Consider the following 17,028-nt stretch of genomic DNA (forward strand, 5'->3'; position numbering starts at 1 on the left):
AATAAGCAACAATGGGTCAAATAACAACATCACAAATTGTATAATGAGATGAAAGGAGTGTATGTTTGGATTTCACCAGGTTGTGGAGGGAAATATTGAAAAAATGCTGTTACATCTATCGGATGACAAACCTTCAGGTACAGACAATCTTGACTGCAAATTACTTAGAATAGCAGCTAAATATATTTCAAAGCCCTTATGTCACATATTCAATAAATGCCTAGAGTATGGTGTATGCCCCAATATTTGGAAGGAAGCAAAAGTCATTCCACTGCCCAAGGATAAAAGAGCAGCATTTGCTGGTCCAAACAGTCGTCCTATAAGTCTTCTTCCAGTACTGAGTAAAATTCTAGAAAAGATTGTATATGATCAGATTCAAGACTATATCTAGCAAGTAATGAGCTGATAACAAGCTGCCAACATGCATACAGAGAAGGTCACTCCACAAGCACTGCTCTGGCACAAATGACTGATGATTGCAAAGAACATGGATGATAAGAGGCTTGTGGGGACGGTACTGTTAGATTTCAGTGCTGCTTTTGATGTTATAGATCATGATTTGTTGTTAGGAAAGCTTGAATGCTATGGTTTGATATACATTGTGAACACATGATGGTTTCAGCACGGGACTCTTTCGCACATCCAGTAGGCCATATGGGTAGAACAGGGCGCATCGTTCCATCCTCTGTTAGGATCGTCAGACTGAGAGCCGTCATAATACTCAACACAGTCTTCTTCTGCATTAGGGTAGGTGCTGTCTTCAGGCTCACCAGGCATCCAGTACCTGGAGAAGTATGTAGGAACATAGAATTAGTACATCGGCCCAGGCGGTGGCGTAACCGTCTGGGCACCCGACTGGTAATCCAGTCGCAGTGTGCCGCGGGTTCGACTCCCGAGCCCGCCACGGCCTTTACTGCATGTCATCCCCCCATCTCTCTCCCGTTTCCTGTCAGCCTACTGTCTGTCCCTTCAAAAACCAATAAAAAGGCGTAAGCCGCAAAAAACAAATATATAAAAAAAAAAAAAAAAAAATAGTAGAGGAGAAGTATGTAGGAACATAGAATTAGTACAATACTTGGATGGTTTTTACACTCTAAATCTTTCGGGGGTTTTTTAATCATGACCTCAAATGATATTCTAGATATTAAAGTACAAATTGACTGGATAGTGAAGTAGACAGAATAATGTCTTAGAGTTTAGGAGGCACATGTTTAATAAAAATATATGAATCACTAGTGGTGGAAAAAAGTACTCAAATGTTTTACTTAAGTAGGTGTACTCCGTTACAAGCAGAAATCCCGTATTCAAATTGTACTCAAGTAAAAGTACAAAAGTATCCAGAGACAGACCTAAAGCTTCAGGTTGCGACGTAGGTCGTAAGTCGCAAAATTATTGCAGCATGTCCCGTTTCACAATTTCAAAATGTGTACAAAATGTTTTTCAACTTTTTTAAATAATTGTATAATAAAAGTAAACATTTTGGAAATACTCAAGTAAAGTACAAATACCTCAAAATGGTACTTAAGTACACACACACACACACACACACACACACACACACACAGATTTAAATGTATACTCTTACATACATAGGTGTGGTCAGTGGTGTTCCATCCACCCACTGGAATGATCCTTCCACCAGGCTGTCGGACAAACCCAGCCATATTCTCTTGTTGAAACTGGCAACCAAGTCCTGGACAAAAAAACTGATGGTTACTGATGTCACACACACGCACACACGCATGCACGCACCTACACACACACACACACACACACACACACACACACACACACTGGCATACCTGTTTTTCTGTTTCTTTTATGACCATCAGGTCAGATTGTCTGTCTCTACACCACTGTCTGCTCTCCTTCCAGTTTTTCTTCTCAGTAGAGATGTAATAACACAGACCGGCACCATATGTAAATCCATCTTGTTCTAAAAATAAAATATATTGAAATGTATTTAAAGGATAAGCCCCTTGAGAATAGATGCATCATCTCGTAGAGAGGGGGTCATTAGAGGGGGTCCTCGTAGAGAGGGGGTCATTAGAGGGGGTCCTCGTAGAGAGGGGGTCATTAGAGGGGGTCCTCGTAGAGATGGGGTCATTAGAGGGGGTCCTCGTAGAGAGGGGGTCATTAGAGGGGGTCCTCGTAGAGAGGGGGTCATTAGAGGGGGTCCTCGTAGAGATGGGGTCATTAGAGGGGGTCCTCGTAGAGATGGGGTCATTAGAGGGGGTCCTCGTAGAGAGGGGGTCATTAGAGGGGGTCCTCGTAGAGATGGGGTCATTAGAGGGGGGTCCTCGGGCACAACACATAGACAAAGCAATACATCAAACATGTCAACACACATAACAATACACGCACTACAAACAACATACACAATATTAGCCTTTGTTTTGTCTTTTTTCCCCCATTTGCTCAGATTAATGACAGAATGATGATCATGACTTTAACACTGCACTCACCACACAGCTTCCTTCTCAGGCAGTCCTGGTCTTTAGTCACTAGGTTAAGACTGTCCTGGAACTGGTCCAAACCGCTCTGTAGCTGATCTGTGTGGAAACAACATCAAATGGGAGATCCACTAATTAAAACAATGTGTGTCTGTGACTGTGTGCTTGTACCATGGAAATGATTTAATTGGTTGAGCAGGGAATGTGAGAGTGTGATTTTTGAGGGGCGCTAGCCCCTCCTATACAGGTTTAATGTTTGTCTTGTCATGCATGATGTTATGATATCGCGATGATGTAAGATGATAAGGGTCGGTAAAGCGCCCCTCGTGTGATTATATTCTCAGTAGCCTACCTGCTTTGTGTTTGTGCAGTTCCGCCACTAGCTCTGCAATCTTGGTTTCACTCGTAGACAGTCTGGAAGCCAGATCTGAAAATAGAATCACAGAGAACAGACAGTCTTGGCAGCCAGATCTGAAAATAGAATCACAGAGAACAGACAGTGGTGCAGACTTTGTTTTCTACCGTTCTCCTTCTCCATCTTGCTTCACTGTCAGAGGCACTATACTAGTATAGTCCACTGAACACTCCACTCTGGAATTCCCAGTACTTTCCCAATTAGTCTATTCACAAACTTTCCAACCTCCCGTGGATTTCTGAAGATGCCATCTTTTGGTTTGTCATCCCAATAACAAACTTCTCTCTCCCATCTGCTGAGTGCTGACCCACTCAAATCACTTCTGGTGACTGATATCCTTCTCGTGAATGTTAGATTCATTGAAGAGTAAAACACACACCTCTGCTTCTGGGGACTGATATTGTCCATCACGAATGCTAGACTCATTTAGAACACATGTCCCTGCTTCCAAAAAAAACATACAAGACAAATGAAAATGTTAATTGCAAGCCCAAAAGAAATGCGTTGTAAAAATGAGGTAAACATCCTGACCTGCATATTGTCCTTCCAGCTGTCTCTTAAACTGTTGGAAGTCCCAGCGGATGTCGTCGGCACCGGCCAGGCAGAACAACAGAAGAAACAAAGCTGTCTTCATCGTGAAGTCCACACTGTGAGATCAACATGCACAACTCCCTGGATTTATTGGAGGTTCAGACCCTAAACATTGATTGGTTCGTTCAAGCAGGGGGAGTGACCGTCTCTTTGGCCCTATGGCATTATACCCACAGACTGGTTGTTACAGGGTTTCAACAACTTGGAATGCCCAAAAAGGAGGCAAAAAGGCTGGTGAAGTATTGTGGTGTCTCCGCTATAATTGGCAGCCGCCACATATGGCAGAGACTCTGCTGCTACTTACCCATAGATAGATACTGAGCGACATTCCTGTTGTACCATGAAAACACGTGCCACGATTTTGTAAAAGTAAACTTAATGCACCTATATTATATGTGTGTCCGAAAAACAAGGCACTGGAGCAGCTCAGACGATTTAGGCCATTGGTTTATTATAACAGGGTGCAAATAAAAAGTGACAACGTTTCGATGTGTAAGTTGCATCTTCGTCAGGTCATAGCCCGAGGGGGCAACACAGTAAGGCTTAAGTACACACATGGTACAGGGGGCAGGCCCTTAGTTAACCAATGTCACACAGCCAGCAACCATTAGTTCATACATGTTTTTCACGTGAGGAATTATCCAGATGAAAGTTAAAGTGCATTGAGACTATAAATATACATGCTATAAATACACAGATGTAGGAAGTACAAAAATAGAACAACATTTTTGGTTTAAGAGACAACGGTCAAGTTCATATTTGAAGTACATAATTTTATATATATTTTTTTTTTCACTAGTTGGAATGAACACACCATTGTGGAAGGTTTAAAGATTTTATTGAATGAATGAATGAATGAATGAATGAATGATGAGTAGGAGAGTGGGGGGAGCGGGCGTGGGTTCCGGGGGGGGGGTCACCGACCCTGTAGTCTTTGGGGGAGGGGGTCGTGTGGCGGTCAGCCCGCGGCACACGCGAGGACTTGATCCCCCCCGGGAACTGCGAGGAAGGGAGGAGGTGAGGAGAGCGGGAGGAGGAGGTGGAGCAGAGGACATGCTGCTGGGCCTGTGTTGGTGATGGGGATGGAAAAGCATAGAGGATGCTGGGTTGTATTTGGCGGGTAGGCTCATGAACTAACGCTGTGCTTCATTAACCATAGTACATCCTATAATAGGACTTGGATCAGTTGACTTTACCAGTTCGCATATCTCCACCACTGCCTTCAGCCTGTCAGGAGATAATAATAAACAAACAAAATGTAAACTATCTAACCCATCGCCCAACGACGTCTGACGGCCGTTCAGTGTGAGTGACGTCATCGGTGTGAGGCGATGACCTCTTCACACACTGACAACACAATGTCGTCAGCACAACCACGTAATGGCAGAGTTTTCTTTTAAACAAAATGTCATTCAGCAACTCTTTATTATTAATAACCGCTAAATAGCCAGTAACTCTATGAATTGTTTTTGCTCTATACAGATATAGTGTTGTGTAGAATGGCACAGCAAGGAGTTCAAGTGGACCAGGAAAGGTCGTGCCGTTCTGTGTGTCAGGATCCTCTGAACGGTCCAGGGAGTGGTCCCTGTGGACACAGCTACCGCAGGAGGTGCGTTGATCAACACTGGACCCAGGAGGACCAGCGAGGGACATTTGGATGTCCTCAGTGCACAACACACACCTTCAAGAAGAACATAGAACTCCTCCCAGCTGAGGAGGCTGAGAGCCTGAAGAACAACACAGAAGTCCCAGATGTTCCTCTTCCCGATCGCGGCTACACCGGTCCTGGAGATGTGGCCTGTGACTTGTATGCCGGTCCTGGAGACGTGGCCTGTGACTCGTGCACCGGGAGGAGTCTGAAAGCAGCGAAGACCTGTCTTCAGTGTCTGGTCTCTTACTGCGACGCTCACCTCCAGCCTCACTATCACTCTTCCGCCTTCAAGAAACACAAGCTGGTCGACGTCTGCGCCTCCCAGCTCCGGGAGGACGTCTTCTGCTCTCGCCATGATGAGGTGAAGAAGGTTTTCTGCCGCACCGACCTGCAGTGCATCTGCTACCTGTGCTCCATGGACGAACACAAGGGTCACGACACCGTGTCGGCCGCGACGGAGCGCGCCGAGAGGCAGGAAGAGCTGGGCGTGAGTCGGCAGGACCTCCAGCACAGACTCCAGGAGAGAGAGGAGGACGCGAAGGCGCTTCAGCGGGAGGTAGAGTCCATTAACCGCTGCGCCGACAGAGCAGTGGAGGACAGCGACACCATCTTCGACGAGCTCGTCTCCTCCATCGAGAGGCGGCGGTCCGAGGTGAGGCGGCTGATCCGAGAGCAGCAGGAGCGCGAAGTGATTCGCACCGAGGAGCAGCGAAGGCGCGCAGAGCGGGAGGTCAACGAGCTGCGCTCGAGACACGGCGAGCTGGTGCTGCTCTCGCTCACGGAGGATCACGTAGATTTCCTTCACGGTTTCAGCTCCCTCCCGACAATCGGTGAGGTTACACACCCAGTAGCCAGCAGGCACAGCCCTCCTCTACTGAGCCTATTCGGTGAGGTTACACACCCAGAAAACCATAGCCACAGCCCTCCTCTGAGCATGTTCGACATGTCAAACTTCAAGCTCGAGGAGTCTACACAAGCAGCCAGCAGCCACAGCCCTCCTCTGAGTCTGTTCGACATGTCAAACTCAAGGGTCAAACCAGAGGACATCCTTCAGGAGTTGGGGACACGCGTCTCGGAGACTGTGAACAGAGTGCATGCGTTCTTGTCGACAGCACCTCCGCCGTATCCTCATCCAGAGCCCAAGACCAGAGCCGAGTTCTTACAGTATTCGCGTCCGATCACCCTGGATCCGAACACGGTGGAAGCACACCTGTGTCTATCCAGAGGCAACAGGAAGGTGACGAGGATGATGAACAAGCAGTCATATCCTCATCACCCGGAGAGGTTCACCAAATGCCGTCAGGTCCTGAGCGGAGAGGCTCTGAGCGGACGCTGCTACTGGGAGGTGAGGTGGACCGGCTACAACGTTTACATAGCGGTCTCATACAAAGACATCAGCAGGACGGGCCTGTTTAACGAGAGCGGCTTCGGCTACAACGACAAGTCCTGGTCTCTGCAGTGCTACGACGAGGAGTACGTGTTCAGACACGCGAACGTCGGGACCGTGATCCCGGGTCCTGTATGCTCCAGGGTGGGCATGTACCTGGACCACAGCGCGGGCGTTCTGTCCTTCTACGGCGTGTCCGACACCATGACTCTACTCCACAGGGTCCGCACCACGTTCACCCACGACCTCCACACCGGGTTCTACGTTTCGTCGTTCATCGGGGCGACCGCTGAACTGTGTGACCTCAGGTAAATGGCTTTTATCCAAATCGCTTTCAAATAGATTGCGAATTACATTCTCACCCATTCACACACATTCATACACCTTTACATAGATGGTGCATTACAGTCACCCATTCACATTCATACAGCTTTACATAGATGGTGCATTACATTCATCCATTCACACACATTCATACAGCTTTACATAGATGGTGCATTACATTCATCCATTCACACACATTCATACAGCTTTACATAGATGGTGCATTACATTCACCCATGCATACACCTTTACATAGATGGTACATTGCATTCACCCATTCACACACACATTCACACACCTTTACATACAGTAGATTGTGCATTAAGTAAGCCTTGCCGAGCCATGAGGCCCATAGGGCAGGAGCCTATCTCCTGTTTCTGTAGCGTGAGACAGCTTGATGTACAAGTACTGTACACCCCCTGGACATGATGTTAGTATGTAGTATGCACTGGGTCCCGTCTTTGGTATGGCCCGGCCGGGGATCGAACTCCCAGTCTCAGGGCGGACACTCTAACCACAAGGCCACTGGGCCTGGTAAGATTGTTCATTACATTTACGCATTCACACACACATTCATACACCGATGGCGGAGGAAAGTAGGAAACCATGCAAGGCACCAACCTGCACATCGGGAACAAGGACATTTTGACACTAACTCTGGGGGAGCCCGGGATCGAACTGGGAACCTTGCGGTTCTTCATCTGACCGTTCTACCGGCCACTCTTCCTGATCCACTGCCACCCCAGGTAAACTACACGTTGGATTTGTCCCATCACAACGATTCCAGAATATTTCTTTGTAACAAACTTTTTGTTGTCAACATTCTCAGCCTCCAAAACATTAAAATGTTATGTCGTAAATGATTTATTTCAATATATATTTTATGATCAATTTGTTAATAGTCAGTTTGGAATTGGAGCTTTCTGAGTTGTTTTGAACATTTTGTGTTTTGTTCTCTTGTGATATTGTTTATGGTGGGTTTGATATTTGAAAATATATTCAATGATATTGATTATTTTTATGTAAGAAAATAATTTGAACAGCATTACACTCTTAATGCGGAGTGACTTACAGTAAGCAAGCTAAATACATAACATCTAGGATTTTCTAGGAAACCAAGAAATGATTGTCAGTCTAACAGTAGAATACCCTCCCCCCCGAAAAAGATCAATAACCTGTACTTTGAATCTATAAATGCTATAGCTGTCTACATAACATAGCCTACTATCTACTGTAAATAAGTCTGCAAGGTCGGCAAGGCCACGGCAAGTGCTATGAGCTGAGGTGGAGTCTGACAAATTAACTCAAATACCTGTTGGAATTAAATGATCAAGTGTAATACAACTACAAAAAAAACAAATCACACCTTTGTGAAGTGAAGGGCGCTCTTATCATCATACATCGCTGTGGGACCCTAGTTAGGAGGGTTTTCGGGGGGATGATAACAAACCATTCCAAGAAACCTGGTAGGTCCGGTCGGTTAGGTAGGAGAACCACTTTAGTGCCGTCCCGCCGATAAATGGCCTACTACTTTTTTTTAACTACAGGCAGGCAGAAAATAAGTTTCGACCTCAACAGTTAAATAAAGTTTGGAGCATCTTAAAGTGAGTTGCGAGCCCCTGCTTTCTTTTCATCGTTTAGTTTTGGCTCAGCACCAATGGAGGATGTGCGTTACTTTTCTTACCCTGTATGTCGGTAAACAACACCATCGGCTGGGTATGTATTACATACCCAGCCGATGGAGTACACAGACATACATACCCAGCCGATCGCAGTACTGTACTTGCGCAAGTAATGACAACCCAAAGTTAACGAAAGCCACTTGTTTTAATTGCATTATATACAACCTGCTGATACAAAAGTCTTTGAGATTGTCCTTTCATCAGTAGAAAAACAAAACAAAACAGACATAGGCATTATTGGATTACACAATAGTGAGCGTGTTTTGGGGGAGAGTCATTCAGTGACTCTGAAACCCTCTTGAAGGAACCCGCAAAAAAGTGGACAGGTCTGGGTCCCACAGTACACACCAAAGAGGTGGTAGATATACTACCAACTAAGTACATTGGTCCATGTGATGTGACTGACTCACTCCACAGCAGTGGTTCCCACACATTTTCAGCCCATAATGACCCAAGAGAAATTAGATGTTTGCCTGCGACCCAAACTAATACAAATAGCAGATCTACAAGTTCACAATGAGACGCTTCGCGCCACGCTGTGAGCTTGTAGATCGGCTATTTTCCCTAGCCTACTTCTTAAACATTTGTTTTCTAATATATGAAATTTAAGATTGAACTTACTTTGGCAAAAAATATATATAATAGAATTTGTTTTTAATCCATGAAATTGTTTGCTTTTTTGGGTGAATATTTTTGATAATTATCCTTTAAAAAAATCATATTAAAGATGGATGGGTGATTTTCTTTTTTTCATGCGTTTATGAGGTGACAGTACTTTAACAGTGATATAGTGACATCACAATATCAACCCCTCCCCCTTTATCGTACAACAGCTGTGGGTGCGGCTTTAGTTCAGGTGGATCACCACCCATCAGGCAAACCAGGCATACTTAATGAAGTGGTGGGTATGTCCACATAAAAAACATTTTAACAAATACTCCCTCCTTACATAATAATAGCTGATGATCATATTTTTAGGGTAGAAACAGCTATCTTTAATTTAAAACAAAATGTAGAAAAAAAATACGAAAAGGACCCACAAGATTGTGTCCTAAACTCTTGAGTCTGTCTGTGGGGGGGGGGGGGGGGGCACTGTGCTCTACAGCGCCCCATCTGCCACCTTCCGGAAAAGGGCACGCCTCTGCTGTGCGGTCATGTTCTCACAGCTGTCCAGCAGGTTGGCGATGACAAGCGTCCTCTGGACACTGGACGTCTTAACCCACACCCGTCCGTTCAGCCCTACCACCAGCTCAAAAGGAAACAGCTGCTCCAGGTCCTTAACGATGTCCTTCTGAGGGGACAGCAGTCTGCAAGGGGACAAACAGAAACAGTTCCTTAAAGATCTATGTTTCTATATTAGCGGTTCTCAAACTATTTCATGTCAAGGACCCCAAAAATTATATGCAATTAATTAGTGATGCACCGAATATTCGGCCGCAGAAAATATTCGGCAGAAAATGGCTAAATATGCATTTTCGGCCTATTCGGTTTCGGCCCAAATAGGCAGAAAATATATCACCGAATAGTGTATGCAATTAATGCATTCAAAGAGCTGAATAAATGTTTTATGGACCCATAATAGTGATTATTATTTAAGTTAAGTTTTGCCATAACCATAATATAACATTTGTAGAATCAAACTCAGGTTAATGGGTTAAGTGAGGATACTAAAACAGCGATATTCAGTTACACTTCATACCAATGATACTGTGCGGGTGTAGGTATGTTAAGTGATAACCACTTTCAACATGGCATTATAGGCAAAAGCTTTCTAAATCTTTCAAATTTTCCAAACATCTACAAGCTTGTAGGTCAACAATCTTTGCTATTTGTTGTACAACAAAGTATTTATAGTGCTTAAGTGGCATTCTGGACTAGACCTGTCTGGCTGGAAACATTGTGGTTGCAAGGACTGCATTTCTGACCTTTCAGATAGAGGACTGTGTCACAGTCATTACCCGGTGATTGAGAGATTATTTATTCTGTACTTACTCTGTATAAACATACTATTTTAACTAGTGATGCCCCGAATATTCAGCCGCAGAAAATGTTCGGTTTCGGCCCGAATAGGCAGAAAATATATCACCGAATAGTGTATGCAATTAATGCATTCAAAAGGGCTGAATAAATGTTTTATGGACCCATAATAGTGATTATTATTTAAGTTAAGTTTTGCCATAATGATTTATTTTAAATAAATCAGGTAAATCAGGTACGGCCATGACAGCAATGGTAGGAAAAAAGATGTATAATATTAATCATATTCGGATATTCGGTATTCGGTTTTCGGCCAACTGTTTCCTATATTCGGTATTCGGTTTCGGCCAAGAATTTCAATTTCGGTGCATCCCTTAAATAACATGTATAACAGCGTGTAATTACCTGCGGACCAGTCCCAGGGACACCTTAAACATCAGGCCTCCGGCTCCAAACACGCCCATCCCGTTGGAGCGACCGCTGCTGTCCATACACACCAGCTCTGGCTCCATGTCCTTGTTGGCGATGAGGAGCTGACAGTACACCAGGTCTCCTACCTGAGAGATACGAGATACCATGCATTACTTTAACCCATTCTGACCTGAGATCAGATTCATACGAGGTTTCCGCCGGACAAACACTGGGTCTGATGAACCCATTCTGACCTGAGATCAGATTCTAGAAATGTCAGTCGCTCTTCGATTTTTCAAAAATAGCAGACCTACAAGCTCGTATCGCGCCACTCGGTGGCGCGATATGAGCTTGTAGATCTGCTATTTTTAAATAGCTAAAGCATAACATGATGCTGACACCAAAATGGGTGCCCGTTCAGAATGGGTTATACAACACAGTACTTAAAATCGATAAAGGATGAGTAAAACAATACAATGTCAAACGATACATGTTGCCGTTTACATATCAATATAGCTGTTTACATATCGATATACTTCGATTGTTGAAATTAAACTCGATATTTCGATGCAGTTACTGTATTTGTATGCATGTTACACCCCTACAGACAGACAGACAGGTTACCTGCACGTTGGGGCGGTTCCTCTTGGTCGCTCCCTCAAACGACAGGTAAGACAGGGAGGCCTGCTCGGACCCGCCCACATCTACCTTGAAGACGTCTCCTGATTTGGCCGTCACGATGCCAATCACACACTCTCCTTTGGCGGGAACGTACTGACAGGAGGAGGCAGGGAAATTAATTAAAATAAATTAAACCATTATAAAACCGAGGACCCAATTCTACAAAATACAAATGTCTTCTTAATAGTTAATACTATCCTGTAGAGCAGTGGTTTTCAACCAGTGGTCCGGGGACCACCTGTGGTCCTTGAGGGGGTTCCAGGTGGTCCCCAGCTAAATGGAGTTATTATTATTATTAGATCTTTAACTCTTGAGTGTAAAATGAAACCAAATGGACCAAGAGTAAAATTATTGTTAAACATCTGCATTATGTAATTGAAAAGAAATCTACACAATTAGAGAATATAGAATAATTGTTATTTTGATCAATGACTGTTATCTCTCCCATGGTACCACTACCAACATCAATACTACAGCATGGAATTGTGGACAAAATCCAATCCGACAAAACATTTGTTTTGGTTCCGAGAGGCAAATCTCATCAAACGGTGGTCCGTGGTTCAAATACCACATGGATGAAAAGGGTTGAAAACCAATGCTACATAAAGCTCAGCAACTGGTTCCAAAAATCTAGTGTTGCAAATTGCGGCTATTTGGTATTATCAATATCAACTCTTTCATCATTTAACTCCGACCACCTGGAACCCCCTCAATGACCACTGGTGGTCCCCGGACCAGTGGTTGAAAAACTGATTCCTCACAAAAATAGCAGTTATTGAACAAATACTCTATATCAATGATTACCATCACAATAGAGCTATTTAACACTGTTACTGAACAAACAGCAAGAGCTATTTTAACAAAGGAATAACATAATATAATTGTGCTAATATAAACTCACCCGTCTCTGCTGGGACTCCACCCAGTAGACGTTGGGTGCCTTGTGTCTGAGCAGCCCACTCTTGCTCACCAACACCCGGCCGCCGTCCCGGCGCAGCCCCGGGCCACACACCACCTTCTCCCCGCCGCTCCTGGAGGAAGACTCCGTGGTCAGACTGAGGATTATGGTCTCCTCCTCCATGGAGAACATGTCTCCTGGGAGCACCACCTCTCCCACTTTACCCTGGAAGGCACAATGCACCATGCTGGCTGGGCTGGGCTGGCTGGCTGGCGAGTGCGACGCGCGTGTGTCACTGTTCGCCAAGGCTCTGGTGTGTGTTCACTGTTCGCTAGCGTCAGGGCTATCGGTAGCATGGGGGGACGACTATTAGTGTGACACACGGAAACGCTATGTCACGATAATAGTCGTCCCTCCCATGGTCTATTTGTTCCTAGCCTATGCCCACATTCTGCGTTGCTGCGTTTATAGTGTAAATTAAAAGGGGTCTACAGACTACAGTTGAAAATTTGGAAAGGATATAGGCCTACAGTTGGAGCCTGAGTACAGCATTTAAACAGAGCTATGTCACATTGTCACACTGTTTCCCAAATTGTGGGTTGGGAGTGGCCATTCGTGGGTAAATTCGTATGGGTAAAAATCCTGGCCTAAAAATATATTTTCTTGTTCCTTTGCATGTCCCAAAGGTCTGTCAAGTTCTACATAATTATAAGTTTATAACAAAACAAATGGTTACATGCCTCATTTCGTCACAAAGCACTGTGATGTGGGGGCGAGATTCTCAGAAAATACTAGAGATTCATGTGAAAGATAACACATGAAAGAATAAAAAAACAAATAAATAAAATATAAAAACAAGAGAAATGTGCACAAATGAACAGTTTATAAGATGACACACATATATCTTCTATATGAAGAGATAAGCTGTGGGGGAAATACAGTTTGTACGACAGATGGTTTCAATCATTTGCAAACTGTTCTATGACATGAATGGTATGATTAGGCTAGAAGCCCCTAGATGTTGCAGTTGCATTCATAACAGATGTGTGAAGGCAATTGCAGGCAAACCGTATTGTTCCCTTTTCCCCTCAATTATTGTAGCCAACCTCTTTGTGTTTCATATTACTTCATTGTTCAACTGTATGAGGTTCAGAACTTCAGATTGAAGGCCCACTGTTTCCCCCCTTTATTTGGTACGGCCCATGTCAGTATATGATGGCCCTTTCTTCACCCCATTTCGAATGGTACATCCTACCTAAACAGGGCCAATTGATATGATCAGTTTCACCTGCTACCCCAGACTAGAGCAAGCTCATTCAGTGCAGTTTTTGTTTGTAGCTTCCATTCAGTATCCAGTCCTCTGTGTGTGTGCCACTGCTATCTCCGTTCAACATGGATCGGTTCAACCTTGCCAAAATCGATGGTTATGAAGATATGGTGCTGATCACGGAGCATGGATACCTGGGCAAGGATCGCTTCTTTGATCCACACAACAACGTGTCCTTCAAGTTTGACCGCCTGAGGAAGGAGGCCAGTGACCCTCAGCCCCATGAGGGAGAGGCAGCCCTCGGGCCATGGCGAGATGCTTGTGATGCTGCACTGAGGGCCTACGTCAAGAGGCTCTACCCTAGTGGAGTCTGCACTGTTTATGGGAAAACGATTGATGGCCAGCAGACCATTATTGCGTGTATTGAGGGTCATCAGTTTCAACCTAAAAACTTCTGGAAAGGTCGCCGTCAGTCTGAATGGAAGTTTAGCATTTCCCAGTCTTCTACAGGGCAAGTGAGTGGAGTCCTGAAGATTCAGGTACATTACTATGAGGATGGAAATGTCCAGCTTGTCAGCCATAAAGATGTTCAGGCATCACTGACCATATCTAACGAGAATCGAACGGCAAAGGAGTTTGTGAAGATTATTGAGGATGCAGAGAATGAATACCAGACGGCCATCGATGAGAACTATAAAACCATGTCCGACATCACATTCAAAACCTTACGTAGACAGCTGCCAGTCACGTGCACCAAAATTGACTGGAACAACATCCTCAGCACTGGCAACTACAAGATCGGCAAGGAGATGCGAATGCTTGGTGACAGAGCTAGGCTGACAGTGCCTAAGGCTTTGAACTGTTACATAGATTTTAACCAAGAGCAAGGAAGAAACAAACAGACAAGATGACATGATTATACAGTAAAGTAATGTCTCTAATTTTTTGTTTTGGTTTTTAACAGGTTTTTAAACTGCTTCCATGATGATTGAGCACCAAGGCATATGAAAGGAATGTTGTGACTTTATGCACTTTATTTTGGACACTGTTGCATTTGCGCACTGCATGTGTTTATCTGCTTTATTTTAATTTCTTTTTTTTAATTTGATTTCTGTTACAGGTATCTGGTCTTGTTTCAGTGTAAATTTGTGTAAAGTTTGTTTTGTCATATCAATAAACATTGTTTTTTTTTAAAAGGGACTTTGAATGGTGCAACTATAGCTCAATTGCAAAGTTATTTTGAACAACCAAGGCCTTTGGTGACATTGTGAAAGTTTGGGTAATTTTATGCAGCGCAACATCCAGTCTGAATTTTTGCTTTCGGAATCGTATCTTAGATACAAAAGCAAACGTCCTAAACGTTTTGTTTTTAAATTATAAATGAGGAAAATCACTTTTTACAACATTTGCAGCTCTCCCATTTCAACTGAAGCAAAGTCAAATTACTATAATGAGAAATGTGTGTGCTTACTTAGTTGGTATAGAATGGTGAGGTTGGTTGGGGGGGTGAGGGCGTGGGAACGCTGTGTAGCTGTACGGGGGTCGAGTGACATGGAAGACGACCGCAGGATTCTTTGAAAACAGGAGGTCACTGAATGCTGAGTTGCTGACTGTGCCAATTAAAATTATATGGCACCAGCTCTGACTAGTAGTAATGGATGGATTTTGATTTACCTTTTGCAAATGTTGCAAAAGGGCATTTGTACATTCATTTGCACACCATAGGCATACTTATAATTCAAATATGAATCATGTACACAGACAGACCATGACTGTCAAATATAGGTTTGGTTACTTTTGCTCTAAAACAGATTTTTACATTTATTGAAGGGATATGCCCTTTACGAGGGGGTCCAATAAAAGCATGAACAGGCATATAGATATGTACAAAGTATATTACAGATACATTCATATACAGATAGTTTGCTCACCTTGTCAATCACCCCACCAACCACCAAACACCATCAGCTGAGCTGTCATGCTTGTGTGAAGTGAAGGGCTCCTCACTTTAAAAACAAGCATCACACTCTAAACAAAGTATATCAGTATATGCAAGTACAGTCAATTTAGAAGTCAATCATGTACTGTCACTGTGCCATAATTGTGTGGAAGCCATATCATACCAGCTGGGTACAGAAGGAAATGGCGTCAATAATATAGCCTATATAAAAACATCAGGTATGCTAGAATGAGAGATTCTTTCGGTCCAAGACATTAAAGACTCAACTCTGTCTGAAAACCCTTTCACAGCAGACTATTTTGAAAGGTTATAGGACAGGTAAACACAACTGAGAATAATACTATTGATTGTGTTTCATTTAGGTGTCACTATGTGCCATGATCTTGGGCACCCCCTGTTTGTTTGTTTATTTTAACTTTAAACTTTAACTTTAAACTTACAAAATATAAAAAATGTCAATAAAAACATGTGAAGGAGAAAGCCTAAAAACCCTCCAGGGGTTTAAGAAGTGGCATTCTCCAAGAACATCTAAGATTACATCAACATTGAAAATGCTGATCTATTACAAATAAAAACAGGGTGCCGGTCCGGTTCCGGCGAGCTGCCCCGCGTCCGAAACGGTTGAGAAATGACAGAGTTACCGTGTGGGGATCCCTCTACTGTACTGTACTGTCACTGTACTGTCACACCCGAAATCATCATATATACAGTTTGTGTGTGTGTGTGTGTGTGTGTGTGTGTGTGTGTGTGTGTGTGTGTGTGTGTGTGTGTGTGTGTGTTAGGCTGCACAACAGTGACACTTGTGATGCTCGGACACAGCCAGCCAGCCAGGGACAGACAAGAAAACAGTAGAACAAATCACAAAAATCAGACCCGTCTGAAGTGAGTGGTACTGTACTGTACTGTACTGTACTGTACTGTACTGTACTGTACTGTACTGTACTGTACAAGCCCTCCTCCCTGGCCTGTGTGTGTCTGTGTGCTACTATAACGCTAAGGGACACAGGGACAGACCCAGGGACACAAGACAGTTTAAATTGGCAGGGAAGTATGTGGTGTTTAAGAGAAGAGATTATAGACCTTTCTTGAATTGATGATATGACAACTCCCTTAGATGTAGGCCTACAGGCAGATAATTCCATATGTTAGACCCTCTGAAGCCTATATTAAACTGAGTTTGAGACGTACGGGCCTTTGGATAGATGTCTGAGGTGATTTGAGCTACGTGTTGAGTAATGATGGACCTGAGAAGATTATGTTATATATAGGCCTATAGCCTATATGGTCACATATATAACCCCCTATAAAATAAATTGCTCAATGATGACAGC

General features: G+C 43.8%; 2 protein-coding genes and 1 long non-coding RNA gene across 3 annotated transcripts; 1 reads left to right on the forward strand and 2 right to left on the reverse strand.

Annotated features, from left to right (window-relative positions):
* Positions 1-596: 596 nt before the first annotated feature.
* Positions 597-3,531, reverse strand: LOC310862840. The gene is made up of 4 exons (XR_014569627.1): positions 3,400-3,531; positions 2,806-2,880; positions 2,466-2,547; positions 597-784 (listed from the first exon to the last, which is right to left on the reverse strand). It is a non-coding gene; the product is annotated as an uncharacterized lncRNA (long non-coding RNA).
* Positions 3,532-4,329: 798 nt separating this feature from the next.
* LOC310863779 (tripartite motif-containing protein 16-like) lies at positions 4,330-6,809 on the forward strand (the record flags this gene model as incomplete). Its single annotated transcript, XM_083772274.1, has 2 exons — positions 4,330-4,528; positions 5,035-6,809. The coding sequence occupies 2 exons, from the start codon at positions 4,330-4,332 to the stop codon at positions 6,807-6,809; spliced, it is 1,974 nt and encodes a 657-aa protein (XP_083628400.1).
* A 2,408-nt stretch (positions 6,810-9,217) lies between these two features.
* LOC310862641 (exosome complex component RRP40-like) lies at positions 9,218-12,814 on the reverse strand. The gene is made up of 4 exons (XM_083770636.1): positions 12,474-12,814; positions 11,516-11,665; positions 10,886-11,037; positions 9,218-9,810 (listed from the first exon to the last, which is right to left on the reverse strand). Exons 1-4 carry the CDS (start codon positions 12,714-12,716, stop codon positions 9,603-9,605), a joined length of 753 nt encoding a protein of 250 aa, XP_083626762.1. The 5' UTR covers positions 12,717-12,814; the 3' UTR covers positions 9,218-9,602.
* Positions 12,815-17,028: the final 4,214 nt, after the last annotated feature.

The sequence above is a fragment of the Protomyctophum parallelum genome, assembly GCF_964188405.1.
Source record: "Protomyctophum parallelum genome assembly, chromosome: 8".
Lineage (NCBI taxonomy): Eukaryota > Metazoa > Chordata > Actinopteri > Myctophiformes > Myctophidae > Protomyctophum > Protomyctophum parallelum.

Bases quoted from the DNA above. Each gene is read 5' to 3' on its own strand.
- LOC310862641 (XM_083770636.1), bottom strand. From the start codon at position 12,716: ATGGTGCATTGTGCCTTCCAGGGTAAAGTGGGAGAGGTGGTGCTCCCA. The intron at 11,666-12,473 runs GTGAGTTTATAT...TCCTCCTGTCAG, and splicing joins TGGAGTCCCAGCAGAGACGG to TACGTTCCCGCCAAAGGAGA. The intron at 11,038-11,515 runs GTAACCTGTCTG...CGTATCTCTCAG, and splicing joins GGAACCGCCCCAACGTGCAG to GTAGGAGACCTGGTGTACTG.